General features: G+C 45.2%; 1 protein-coding gene across 3 annotated transcripts in view; it reads right to left on the bottom strand.

Annotated features, from left to right (window-relative positions):
- kank4 (KN motif and ankyrin repeat domains 4) overlaps positions 1 to 14,723 on the bottom strand; it is a 144,700-nt gene that overhangs the window by 8,563 nt on the left and 121,414 nt on the right. For all 3 annotated transcript variants that reach the window (XM_036978652.1, XM_036978653.1, XM_036978654.1), the window contains 5 exons: positions 11,029 to 11,304; positions 8,447 to 8,531; positions 6,226 to 6,445; positions 5,045 to 5,187; positions 1,040 to 1,240 (listed from right to left, as the gene is read on the bottom strand). In XM_036978652.1, coding sequence (XP_036834547.1) covers positions 1,040 to 1,240; positions 5,045 to 5,187; positions 6,226 to 6,445; positions 8,447 to 8,531; positions 11,029 to 11,304 — 925 coding nt within the window. The remainder of the gene's footprint in view (positions 1 to 1,039; positions 1,241 to 5,044; positions 5,188 to 6,225; positions 6,446 to 8,446; positions 8,532 to 11,028; positions 11,305 to 14,723) is intronic.

Below are 14,723 nucleotides of genomic sequence, written 5' to 3'. Positions count from 1 at the left end.
ATTATGGATAGTCCTGATGAATTGTAAATAATGATGAGTGAGAAAGTTAGACGCACAAATATCATACCCCCAAGACTTGCAAGCAAGCATTTCATAGCACTGTTTACACCCCCCTGTATTCTGTATATATGATGAATAAAATTGGGTTTGATTTAATTTGACTCGATTTTTAAAAGTAAGGATGCTTGCCATTTCAGGAGACATGTTCATTCTTGGTAGAAAATGCAGAATTCTCTACACTTGTTAATTCCTGGTGTTGCAACCTCGACTGATGAGCTATATCCTGCCAGCGCCCTGACAACGGTGAGTCAAGGAAATTTCTGGTTGCGACAACCAATCATATCATGAAGAAAATAACCCTTAGTGAGATAATGTGGGACCAATGGGTGAGAGCAGAATAATACCATCTCTGGCCATGAGAGAGGATCGTAGAAAGAGGTATCCTCAGATTATAAGTGAATTATTTAACCTGTCTGTCTCAGCCACAGCCCACACAGCTCTGTCTGGGTTTCCAGGGTCTACTTTAGCCCCCTGTCTGACTGCCCTGAAGGCCTTAAAGAAGGTCTGATTCTAGCCATAGCTCCACTCCGAGCCATTCACACACAGACACCTCTACACATCCAGTACAGTATAATACCTTCTAAGAGGGATTCATTACTGTGTCAAACCCAGACAGACAGCTCCACAAAACAGTTATTAACCTAGCAGCTAATTCCTGCCTTATCTGTCTGCCATTCTGCTATCACTCTGTGGAGGAAAAATAGGACAGTGTGTTTCTGGTCAACTCCCGGCCGCTGTGATACTAGGGGATGTGACATCCTCTGAGAGCCTGTGTCAATGAACATGAGAAAATTATGCACTTCACTGTTTAGCCAGATAGTGGCACTGTTGGGTTGTTTTGACATTCAATGTTTTGGGAAGTTCAAAGTGTATGTCTGTGCATGTGTGTGTGAGCGTCCAAGTGTGTGTGTGCATGCTTGTGTGTGTTCACATTAGTGTGTGTTATGCGTGTGTGTGATATGCATGTGTGTGTACCTACCTTGTCTGTGAGGCTGGTGTCACAGTGGTCAGACTCAAGTAGTATCCGAGCGATCTCCACGTGACTGTGCTCACACGCACATATGAGTGCAGTCGAACCGTCTTTGTCCTGAATGTTGAGGTCAGCCTGGCAGCTCAGCAGCAACCGCACCATGGCTGTGCGACCATGGCTGACGGCCAGCATGAGGGCCGTCTGCCCTGCCTAGAAAACAGGAGACAAAGAGAGAGAGGAAGAGAAAAGAGAAGAGGAATGAAATGTGAGAGGGGGAAACTACAGGATACAGTGCCTTCGGAAGTATTCAGGGAGAAGGGCCTTGTTCAGGGAGGTGACCAATAACCCGATATCACTCTGACAGAGTTCCAGAGTTCCTCTGTGGAGATGGGAGAACCTTCCAGAAGGACAACCATCTCTGCAGCACTCCACCAATCAGGCCTTTTTGGTAGAATGGCCAGATGGAAGCCACTTCTCAGTAAAAGGCACATGACAGCCCGTTTGAAGTTTGCCAAAAGGCATCTAAAGGACCATGAGAAACAAGGCACCAACCCTACAGTGAAGCATTATGGTGGCAGAATCATGCTTGTGGGGATGTTTTTCAGCAACAGGGACTGGGAGACTAGTCAGGTTTGATGGAAAGAGACATCCTTGATGAAAACCTGCTCCACAGCGCTCAGGACCTCAGACTGGGGCGAAGGTCCGCTTGCAACAGGACAACGACCCAAAGCACACAGCCAAGTCAACACAGGAGTGGCTTCAGAACAAGTCTCTGAATGTCCTTGAGTGGCCCAGCCAGAGCCCGGGCTTGAACCCGATCAAACATCTCTGGAGAGACCTGAAAATAGCTGTGTTGAGACACTCCCCATCCAACCTGACAGAGCTTGAAAAGATCTGCAGAGAAGAAGGGTAGAAACTCCCCAAATACAGGTGTGCCAAGCTTGTAGTGTCATACCCAAGAAGACTCGAGGCTGTAATCCCTGCCAAAGGTGCTTCAACAAAGTACTGAGTAAAGGGTCTGAATACTTATGTAAATGTGATATTTCTTTTTTTTTTTTTTTTTTTTTAAATTGCTTTGTCATTATTTGGTATTGTGTGTAGATTGATGATGAAAAAAAAACAATTTAATACATTTTAGAATAAGGCTGTAACGTAACAAAATGTGGAAAAAGTCAAGGGGTTTGAATCCTTCCCGAATGCACTGTATATTTGTAGTGGGTCAAGTACAGGCAAGGACAGTGGTCCTGAGTGACTAGCTGAGTCAGTGAGTATTGCCTATAGGTCACTGTGTGTACAGGTGTGTGATTGTCTGAAAATGACTGAGTGTATGTCTACACAATGGGTGTGTGTGTCTACACTATACAATGGGTCTGTGTACAGTAGGGTTTAATAGTGGTGACCGATATCCCGGGACTTCCTGACCAAGCGTCTTCCCGTTTTCCGTAGACCAATAAAATATAAAAATGTATGCAGCACTAATACAAAAACACAGTATGCAAACAGTTGCATACATGAACCGGACACATCAACTCACTTAATTCATAGTCTACATTAAACTAGTATTCACAACGCTAGCAGCCTACCATATTTAGCCTACTCAATGTAAAGTCAACCAATAGAAAACATCACTTACTTGCATGACTTCTATAAATTGTATTGCTGACTATCATGTGTAGGCTACACGCAACTTCTCGACAGTTACTGAAGGCAATCTCCATCTCACATTCACAAATCTCCAAACTATCTTTGAAGCACTAGCAGAAATTCAAAATATAAACTGCAGCTTCTCAATTTGAACAAAATGACTGGTAGGCTACTACAATGTGTCCACAAGCGCACCCGAGGAAATAGACATTTGTAACATTGTTCCATGATGTTACAGTAACAAAAGCTAATGCAGACGCCTGACATATATTCTCAGGGATAACTCCAGGGCGCTGAAGCTATCCATGGTGCTGAAGCCATCCATGGTGCTGAAGCTATCCATGGCGCTGAAGCTATCCATGGCGCTGAAGCTATCCAGGGCGCTGAAGCTATCCATGGCGCTGAAGCTAATCATGGTGCTGAAGCTAATCATGGTGCTGAAGCTATCCATGGCGCTGAAGCTAGGGTGCTGAAGCTATCCAGGGCGCTGAAGCTATCCATGGCACTGAAGCTATCCATGGCGCTGAAGCTATCCAGGGTGCTGAAGCTATCCATGGCGGTGAAGCTATCCACGGTGCTGAAGCTATCCATGGTGCTGAAGCTATCCATGGCGCTGAAGCTATCCATGGCGCTGAAGCTAATCATGGCGCTGAAGCTAACCATGGCACTGAAGCTATCCATGGCGCTGAAGCTATCCATGGCACTGAAGCTATCCATGGAGCTGAAGCTATCCATGGTGCTGAAGCTAATCATGGTGCTGAAGCTATCCATGGCACTGAAGTTATCCATGGAGCTGAAGCTATCCATGGCGCTGAAGCTATCCATCGAACTGAAGCTATCCATGGCGCTGAAGCTAATCATGGTGCTGAAGCTAATCATGGTGCTGAAGCTATCCATGGTGCTGAAGCTAATCATGGCGCTGAAGCTATCCATGGAACTGAAGCTATCCATGGCGCTGAAGCTATCCATGGAGCTGAAGCTAATCATGGTGCTGAAGCTAATCATGGTGCTGAAGCTAATCATGGCGCTGAAGCTATCCATGGTGCTGAAGCTATCCATGGCACTGAAGCTATCCAGGGTGCTGATGCTATCCAGGGCGCTGAAGCTATCCATGGTGCTGAAGCTATCCATGGTGCTGAAGCTATCCATGGCGCTGAAGCTATCCATGGCGCTGAAGCTATCCAGGGTGCTGAAGCTATCCATGGTGCTGAAGCTATCCAGGGTGCTGAAGCTATCCATGGTGCTGAAGCTATCCATGGTGCTGAAGCTATCCAGGGTGCTGAAGCTATCCAGGGCGCTGACGCTATCCATGGCACTGAAGCTATCCATGGAGCTGAAGCTATCCATGGTGCTGAAGCTAATCATGGCGCTGAAGCTATCCATGGCGCTGAAGCTATCCATGGTGCTGAAGCTATCCATGGTGCTGAAGCTATCCATGGTGCTGAAGCTATCCATGGTGCTGAAGCTATCCATGGTGCTGAAGCTATCCATGGGGCTTAAGCTATCCATGGTGCTGAAGCTATCCATGGTGCTGAAGCTCCAATATTAGGCCTATTTGCTTGTTTGTTTAGAGGAGAATCGGATTTGTTCCCTGTGACGAAGTCATCACAATAATCATGTTATCATAAAGTAAAAACAGTCACAACCTTCCAAAATCTCCCTAAAAGCCAGGTGCAAGGGGAGAGAAACAGACAAACAAGCAGGCTGACATCTTTGAATTAAAGGTAAGCTAAAACAAATGTAATTTTCACTAGGCTGTAGGCTAATAACCTCATAATGTTTTTGACCTACATTTGAACTAGGCTACATAACCAAATTGTGTGGTGACATTGACAGAACGTTGAGTTGATTAAATTGTGACCAATACTATAAGAATCCATTAGATTCCTGTCCATATTTCTCCATTTACAGTGGTAGAATCAGGTCAGATTTATTCCGCTAGCATTATATGCTTTTAAATAGCATTTCCAGCTTGAATGGGAATACTGGGATATTACCAGGATGGTTCCAATTTTCTCAGGAAAGCCCTAGTGATATATGGTGGATATACGATCCGTGACTGCATGCTAGAGTGAATATACAGTCTGTGACTGACTACATGCTAGAGTGAATATACAGTCTGTGACTGCATGCTAGAGTGAATATACAGTCTGTGACTGACTACATGCTAGAGTGAATATACAGGCTGTGACTACATGCTAGAGTGAATATACAGTCTGTGACTGCATGCTAGAGTGAATATACAGTCTGTGACTGCATGCTAGAGTGAATATACAGGCTGTGACTGCATACCAGAGGGAATATACAATGAGTAGTGGTTCAGTGTTAGTGTGTGAGTGTACAATGAGATAGAGTACATGTTGTGTGTACCTGGCTGGCTCGGGCATTGACATCTCCCTGTCTCAGTAGCTGTAGAGCCACCTCCATGTCGTCTGATCCATCAGCAGCTGTCAGAGAGGCCAGCATTACCGCTGTGTAGCCTGCTTTGTTCTGGGTGTCCACCTCACACAGACCTACACACACACACACACACACACACACACACACACACACACACACACACACACACACACACACACATCAATAGACCATATATGGCATTGGGTCAGTGGTGTAAAGTACTTAAGTAAAAATACTTTAAAGTACTACTTAGGTATTGTTTTGGGGGGTACCTGTACTTTGCTTTACTATTTCTATTTTACTTTTACTCTACTACATTCCTAAAGAAAATATTACATACATTTTCCCTGAAAACAAAAAGTGCTCAGTACATTTTGAATGCTTAGCAGGACAGGAAAATGGCCCAATTCAAGCACTTATCAAGAGAACATCCCTTGTCATCCCTACTGGCTCTGATCAGATGGACTCACTAAACACACATGCTTCATTTGTAAATTATGTCTGAGTGTTGGAGTGTGCTCCTGGCTATCCATACATTTAAAAAATTAGAAGATTGTGCAATCTGGTGTGCTTAATATAAAGAATGTGAAATGATTTATACTTTTACTTTTGAGATTTAAGTATAATTTAGCAATTACATTCACTTTTGATACTTACGTGATATTTCACTTTTAGTCATTTTCTGTTAAGACATCTTTACTTTTACTGAAGTATGACATTTGAGTACTTTTTCCACCTCTGCATTAGATCAGAGACAAATCTGGCATTGACACACTCCAAGTATTGTTCACTATTGGTTTCAGAACAAACGTGAGAAAGCCATAAATATCGTTTCAGTAAAAAAGGGTTGAGGTAGGGAGTAGGGACTGATAAAAAGGGGGTGTGAGATAGTGGAGAGTGAGAGGGTTGTAGAAAGGTGGATGAATATCCCATACCGTTGTATTGTAGAAAGGGGGATGAATATCCCATACCAGTGTGTTGTAGAGAGGTGGATGAATATCCCATACCAGTGTGTTGTAGAGAGGTGGATGAATATCCCATACCAGTGTGTTGTAGAGAGGTGGATGAATATCCCATAACAGTGTATTGTAGAAAGGTGGATGAATATCCCATACCAGTGTATTGTAGAGAGGTGGATGAATATCCCATACCAGTGTCCAGCAGCAGTTTGACCACAGGGAAGTTGGAGTGGGACACGCTGTAGTGGAGCGCTGTGTTGCCGTTACCATCGGCCAGGTTTACGATGTAACGCAGGAGGGTTGGCGTGGCGATGCCCACCTCTCTCAGGTAGAGGGTGACAGTGTCGGCCAGCGAGTCCTTCTGACTGGACACACGGAACCACTCCTGGTACAACACGGTCAGGATGTGTCTCTGAAGACAGGGAGAGAGCACACACACTATTAGAGATGACAAACATTGAGACACATGGAACCACTCCTGGCACAACACCACCACAAAAGTCTATAAAAAGGGGGAAACAAGGGTTATGGTTGAACCAGGATGTGGACATAAAGCTAGGGTTAGGTTGAGGGTTGAAGCTAAGGTTAGGTTGAGGGTTGAAGCTATGGTTAGGTTGAGGGTTGAGGGCTGAAGCTAGGGTTAGGATGAGGGTTGAAGCTAGGGTTCGGTTGAGGGTTGAAGCTAGGGTTAGGTTGAGGGTTGAAGCTAGGGTTCGGTTGAGGGTTGAAGCTAGGGTTAGGTTGAGGGTTGAAGCTAGGGTTCGGTTGAGGGTTGAGGCTAGGGTTAGGTTGAGGGTTGAAGCTAGGGTTAGGTTGAGGGTTGAAGCTAGGGTTAGGATGAGGGCTGAAGCTAGGGTTAGGTTGAGGGTTGAAGCTAGGGTTCGGTTGAGGGTGTGGATGTGGACATTAAGCTAGAGTTAGGGTTAGGGTTGAACCATGATGTTGACATAAAACTAGGGTTAGGGTTTGTTAGCGGTTGTACTTTTTCAATTTGTTTTTAGGTATTTTCCCCGTTTAATTGAAAGGGACAGAAATTAGCTGGAGGGTTCATAGTGGAGCTGGGAGACAGATGGAGGGTTCATAGTGGAGCTGGGAGACAGATGGAGGGACATAGTGGAGCTGGGAGGCAGATGGAGGGACATAGTGGAGCTGGAAGACAGATGGAGGGACATAGTGGAGCTGGGAGACAGATGGAGGGACATAGTGGAGCTGGGAGACAGATGAAGGGTTCATAGTGGAGCTGGGAGACAGATGGAGGGCTCATAGTGTAGTTGGGAGACAGATGAAGGGCTCATAGTGGAGCTGGGAGACAGATGGAGGGTTTATAGTGGAGCTGGGAGACAGATGGGGGGTTCATAGTGGAGCTGGGAGACAGGTGAAGAGACATAGTGGAGCTGGGAGACAGATGGAGGGACATAGTGGAGTTGGGAGACAGATGGAGGGCTCATAGTGGAACTGGGAGACAGATGGAGGGACATAGTGGAGCTGGGAGACAGATGAAGGGTTCATAGTGGAGCTGGGAGACAGATGGAGGGACATAGTGGAGCTGGAAGACAGATGGAGGGACATAGTGGAGCTGGAAGACAGATGGAGGGTTCATAGTAGAGCTGGGAGACAGATGGGGGGTTCATAGTGGAGCTGGGAGACAGATGGAGGGTTCATAGTGGAGCTGGGAGACAGATGGAGGGTTCATAGTGGAGCTGGGAGACAGACGGGGGACATAGTGGAGCTGGGAGACAGATGAAGGGTTCATAGTGGAGCTGGGAGACAGATGGAGGGTTCATAGTGGAGCTGGGAGACAGATGGAGGGTTCATAGTGGAGCTGGGAGACAGACGGGGGACATAGTGGAGCTGGGAGACAGATGAAGGGTTCATAGTGGAGCTGGGAGACAGATGGAGGGTTCATAGTGGAGTTGGGAGACAGGTGAAGGGACATAGTGGAGCTGGGAGACAGATGAAGGGCTCATAGTGGAGCTGGGAGGCAGATGGAGGGACATAGTGGAGCTGGGAGACAGATGGAGGGACATAGTGGAGCTGGGAGACAGATGGAGGGTTCATAGTGGAGCTGGGAGACAGATGAAGGGTTCATAGTGGAGCTGGGAGACAGATGGAGGGACATAGTGGAGCTGGGAGACAGATGGAGGGACATAGTGGAGCAGGGAGACAGATGGAGGGACGTAGTGGAGCTGGGAGACAGATGGAGGGACATAGCGGAGCTGGGAGACGGAGGGACATAGCGGAGCTGGGAGACAGATGGAGGGTTCATAGTGGAGCTGGGAGACAGATGGAGGGTTCATAGTGTGAAGACTGGTGGGGTCGGAGTCCCGCACAGGCCGGGGATCACATTATGTGACAAGGATGGCAACCAACCTCATGCAATACTGTTTGGACTTTAGAGGGGAAATGTTCTTACCATTTCTTTATCAGGGGTTGCCACCTCTGCCATACGATCCTTAATGTAGTGACACGCCTCCATGAAGTCCTTATCTATCGTCTCCCTGTGTGAACATAATATTACATTCAGCCACTTGTCATAACATAATATTTAGCCACCTTACATAACATTTAGTCACCTTTCATAACATAACATAACATTTAGTCACCTTTCATAGCATTACGTCGCCTTTCATAACATAACATAACATTTAGTCACCTTTCATAGCATTACATAACATTTAGTCGCTTTTCATAACATAACATTTAGTCACCTTTCATAGCATAACATAACATTTAGTCACCTTTCATAGCATAACATAATATAACATTTAGCCACCTTTCATAGCATAACATAATATAACATTTAGTCACCTTTCATAACATAATATAACATTTAGTCAACTTTCATAGCATAACATAATATAACATTTAGTCACCTTTCATAACATAACATAACATTTAGTCACCTTTCATAGCATAACATAATATAACATTTAGTCACCTTTCATAACATAACATAACATTTAGTCACCTTTCATGGCATAACATAATATAACATTTAGTCACCTTTCATAACATAACATAACATTTAGTCACCTTTCATAACATAATATTTAGCCACCTTACATAACATTTAGTCACCTTTCATAACATAACATAACATTTAGTCACCTTTCATAACATAACATAACATTTAGTCACCTTTCATAACATAACATAATATTTAGTCACCTTTCATAACATTTAGTCACCTTTCATAGCGTAGCATAACATTTAGTCACCTTTCATAACATAACATAACATTTAGTCATCTGTCATAACATAATATTTAGCCACCTTACATAACATTTAGTCACCTTTCATAGCATAACATAACATTTAGTCACCTTTCATAACATAACATTTAGCCACCTACATTAACATAACATAACATTTAGTCACCTTTCCTAACAATTCATAATGACAGACAGACATATTTTAGTAGTGCTGCAATGGTCGAGTTAATTATCATAAACGGCAGTCGGGAAATGAAGTGTTTCTGAGACGTCAGGCCTTGTGATAGTCATACAGTAGATCAGCATTAGAAACAAACCCCCCGAGGGCCTGTTTCTGAGACGTCAGGCCTTGTGATAGTCATACAGTAGATCAGCATTAGAAACAAACCCCCCGAGGGCCTGTTTCTGAGACGTCAGGCCTTGTGATAGTCATACAGTAGATCAGCATTAGAAACAAACCCCCCGAGGGCCTGTTTCTGAGACGTCAGGCCTTGTGATAGTCATACAGTAGATCAGCATTAGAAATAAACCCCCCGAGGGCCTGTTTCTGAGACGTCAGGCCTTGTGATAGTCATACAGTAGATCAGCATTAGAAACAAACCTCCCGAGGGCCTGTTTCTGAGACGTCAGACCTTGTGATAGTCATACAGTAGATCAGTATTAGAAATAAACCCCCCGAGGGCCTGTTTCTGAGACGTCAGGCCTTGTGATAGTCATACAGTAGATCAGCATTAGAAACAAACCCCCCGAGGGCCTGTTTCTGAGACGTCAGGCCTTGTGATAGTCATACAGTAGATCAGCATTAGAAACAAACCCCCCGAGGGCCTGTTTCTGAGACGTCAGGCCTTGTGATAGTCATACAGTAGATCAGCATTAGAAATAAACCCCCCGAGGGCCTGTTTCTGAGACGTCAGGCCTTGTGATAGTCATACAGTAGATCAGCATTAGAAACAAACCTCCCGAGGGCCTGTTTCTGAGACGTCAGACCTTGTGATAGTCATACAGTAGATCAGTATTAGAAATAAACCCCCCGAGGGCCTGTTTCTGAGACGTCAGGCCTTGTGATAGTCATACAGTAGATCAGCATTAGAAATAAACCCCCCGAGGGCCTGTTTCTGAGACGTCAGGCCTTGTGATAGTCATACAGTAGATCAGCATTAGAAACAAACCCCCCGAGGGCCTGTTTCTGAGACGTCAACATATCCCACACATCCTCCCTGTCACTGAATCATGCCTCACTCTGTGTGTGTGTGTGTGTGTGTGTGTGTGTGTGTGTGTGTGTGTGTGTGTGTGTGTGTGTGTGTGTGTGTGTGTGTGTGTGTGTGTGTGTGTGTGTGTGTGCACGCAGCAGAAAGGGTCAGCTCTTGGGGCCAGACCATTATAGGGCCGGGCCCCAGCAGAAGACTGCTTTTGTATCAATGTTTCACTCAGCACCTCTCATTCTGCACTCATTTGGCCCTGAAGACTCTAGACCGAAGGCTCTACACTGAAGGCTCCAGGCAGGATGCAGCTGGCCCTCACCTGAACAAAGACCTGGATTGTGTGTCTGACATCAGAGACTAGAGTAGACACATTGGGGATGAAGGATGGACGTAGGCTGCCATAAGGAGACCTCTGTGGGATGAGAGGGGTCTGAATAGAGGTGCCATTTATACTTGTTCGGCTAACTGTATATTTTCTTTGCAGATGGTTTATTCACAGTTAATTTCATTTCAGAAGACCTCCACTGAGATGGACATTTTCTGCAAAAGTTAAGAACCTTGATAAAGAAGTCCTGTCTCACCCTGCTTCTGGCTGCTCCTCCAGGAGTGCCTGGCTGGACTCTGGGTCTTGAGGGTTTCCCTGGCCCTCTGTCTCCCCAGCCTGAGGGCCTGCTCCCTGGGCCATCTCTCCTGTGGCAGTGTCCTCTCCCTGGCCCTGGGATTCTCCAGCTCCCTCCTCCTGCTCCTCCTCCTTCCCCTGATCCTCCTGCATCTCCTCAGGCTCAGAGCTGTCCACCTCTTCGGCCTCCTCCTTTTCCTCCCCGCTCGACTCCTCCTCACTGGAGGTGGTCTCATACCTGGTCATTAACAACAACACAAACAAACAGCATCAATGAGACGACTGAAGTTCCAAGAGACTTACCAAGTACCAAGATATGACAAGAAAATATCATTCAGCCCCATGTGTTCTGGCTATTTACTCACAGGGCTGGCAGTTTACCTAACATTGATGTGTAACATCTTGGAATCTGTGAGCAGTGAGAACATGGCCTTGAGAAGTATATTGAGGGACATTCATCTTTAGGATGTTATGAATAGATGGTTCATGGAACTTCTACAGGGCCCTTGATCAGAAAGGCTAAGGGTTAGGGTCAGGCAGAGAATACTATTCCTTCGTGGATGTTTGTGAACCGATCTTTCAGGAGCCGCAGAATTCCCAGAATTCCTAAGGGAGAGGGGCGAATAGAGGCAGTGTAAGGAGAGTTCATGTGATCAGAGTCTGAAGGAGGGAAGTCTGTGCTGTGTTCTCAAGGTTGTGTGTATGTTTGTGTGTGTGTTTTCTCAAGGCTATGCTGTGATTAGGAACAAGGAGGGCATGGAGGAAACATCTGAGCAGAGGCATGATAAACAGCACCCACATCCTGGTTTAGCTCAGGGGTCAGGGGCAACCATAACCTGACACAGTAAACCCTTTAGAAATCTAAAAGGTGAGAATATTCCATTCAGAAATAGTTGACGAAATCGATACAATTGAAGTCGGAAGTTTACGTACACCTTAGCCAAAAACATTTAAACTCAGTTTCACAATTCCTGACATTTAATCCTACTAAAAAGTCCCTGTTTTAGGTCAGTTAGGATCACCACTTTATTTTAAGAATGTGAAATGTCAGAATAATAGTAGAGAGAATTATTTATTTCAGCTTTTATTTCTTTCATCACATTCCCAGTGGGTCAGAAGTTTACACACACTCAATTAGTATTTGGTAGCATTGCCTTTAAATTGTTTAACTTGGGTCAAACATTTCAGGTAGCCTTCCACAAGCTTCCCACAATAAGTTGGGTGAATTTTGGCCCATTCCACATGACAGAGCTGATGTAACTGAGTCAGGTTTGTAGGCCTCCTTGCTCACACATGCTTTTTCAGTCCTGCCCACACATTTTCTATAGGATTGAGTTCAGGGCTTTGTGATGGCCACTCCAATACCTTGACTTTGTTGTCCTTAAGCCATTTTGCCACAACTTTGGAAGTATGCTTGGGGTCATTGTCCATTTGGAAGGCCCATTTGCGACCAAGCTTTAAGATGTTGCTTCAATATATCCACATAATTTTTTCTCATGATGCCATCTATTTTCTGAAGTGCACCAGTCACTCCTGCAGCAAAGCACCACCACAACATGATGCTGCCACCCCCGTGCTTCACGGTTGGGATGGTGTTCTTCGGCTTGCAAGCCTCCCCCTTTTTCCTCCAAACATAACAATGGTCATTATGGCCAAACAGTTCGATTTTTGTTTACTCAGACCAGAGGTCATTTCTCCAAAAAGTATTTATCTTTGTCCCCATGGGCAGTTGCAAACCATAGTTTGGCTGTTTTATGGCAGTTTTGGAGCAGTGGCTTCTTCCTTGCTGAGTTGCCTTTGAGGTTATGTCGATATAGGACTCGTTTTACTGTGGATATAGATACTTTTGTACCTGTTTCCTCCAGCATCTTCACAAGGTCCTTTACTGTTGCTCTGGGATTGATTTGCACTTTTCACACCAAAGTACATTAATCTCTAGGAGACAGAACACGTCTCCTTCCTGAGCGGTATGACGGCTGTGTGGTCCCATGGTGTTTATACTTGCGTACTATTGTTTGTATAGATGAACATGGTACCTTCAGGTGTTTGGAAATTGCTCCCAAGGATGAACCAGACTTGTGGAGGTCTACAATTTTTATTCTGATTTCTTTTGATTTTCCCATGTCAAGCAAAGAGGCACTGAGTTTGAAGGTAGGCCTTGAAATACATCCACAGGTACACCTCCAATTGACTCAAATAATGTCAATTAGCCTATCAGAAGCTTCTAAAGCCGTAACATCATTTTCTGTAATTTTCCAAGCTGTTTAAAGGCACAGTCAACGTAGTGTATGTAAACTTCTGACCCACTGAAATTGTGATACAGTGAAGTGTAAGTTAAATAATCTGTCTGTAAACAATCGTTGTAAAATTTACTTGTGTCCTGCACAAAGTCCTAACTGACTTGTCAAAACTATAGTTTGTTAACAAGAAATTTGTGGAGTGGTTGAAAAACGAGTTTAAATGACTCCAACCTAAGTGTATGTAAACTTCAGACTTCAACTGTAGATTACCTGGAAATGTACATTTTAATCATGTATATTGCTTATGCTTGTTTGTTGTGTCTTGATGTGTCTCCCGTGTAGCTGTGGTCTGAATGAACCTCATCAGGTAAATTAAAGAAAACGAAATGTTTTATACTAAGCTGAGTTCTCCTCTGAGGTAAAAGTAGAGCCAGCCCGACTGAGTCTGTTCTAGTTCTGATGAGGGTGGCCAGCAGTGTGTTAGCTAGGCTATTGTAATGATGTGTGTGCTGGTAGGAGGGCCAGACAGCAGCTAGGGTATGCTAGTTACAACCGTGCTGTAGCATGAATACTAGACCAGCCTGTTCTAATCATAGCCAGGAGAGAGGCCTTTTTTCCCAGTATCTCCTCTGTCATCTATCTCACATCTCATCAACATCAGACAGGCAAAGCACAGCCTAATCATAGGGCATCAGTCATACACTCGCACACAAAGTTAAACGCATGCGCACGCATTCACACACAACACACACACATAAACAGGAAGGGAGAGTCACAGTGAGGGCAGTGTGTCTATGGGAGAGACAGGGTGAAAGATGGAGAGAAAGATAGAGCGAGAGAGACATATAGAGAGCAACAGACAGAGAGAGAGAGAGAGAGAGAGAGAGAGAGACAGACAGACAGACAGACACGGAGAGAGAGACAGACAGACAGACCATGGAGAGAGCGAGAGAGAGAGCTCATTGGCTCTTCTGCAAAACAATGGAATTAGAGTTAGATAAATGTAGGCCTCCCGAGTGGCGCAGCGGTCTAAGACACTGCATCACAGAGTTAGAGGAGTCACTAAAGACCCAGGTTCCATTCCAGGCTGTATCACAGCGGTCTAAGGCACTGCATCGCAGTGCTTGAGGTGTCACTACAGACCCAGGTTCCATTCCAGGCTGTATCACAGCGGTCTAAGGCACTGCATCACAGAGCTAGAGGAGTCACTACAGACCCAGGTTCCATTCCAGGCTGTATCACAGCGGTCTAAGGCACTGCATCGCAGTGCTTGAGGTGTCACTACAGACCAAGGTTTGATCCAAGGCTGTGTCACAACCGGCCATGACCTGGAGTCCCATAGAGCGGCGCACAACTGGCCCAGCGTTGTTCGGGTTAGGGGAGGGTCTGACCGGGGGAGGGGGGGGCTTTACTTGGC

Source organism: Oncorhynchus mykiss, chromosome 5 (assembly GCF_013265735.2).
Source record: "Oncorhynchus mykiss isolate Arlee chromosome 5, USDA_OmykA_1.1, whole genome shotgun sequence".
Classification (NCBI taxonomy): Eukaryota; Metazoa; Chordata; class Actinopteri; order Salmoniformes; family Salmonidae; genus Oncorhynchus; species Oncorhynchus mykiss.
Note: the sequence above shows the minus strand (reverse complement) of the source record. Positions and strands in the feature narration are given on the sequence as shown.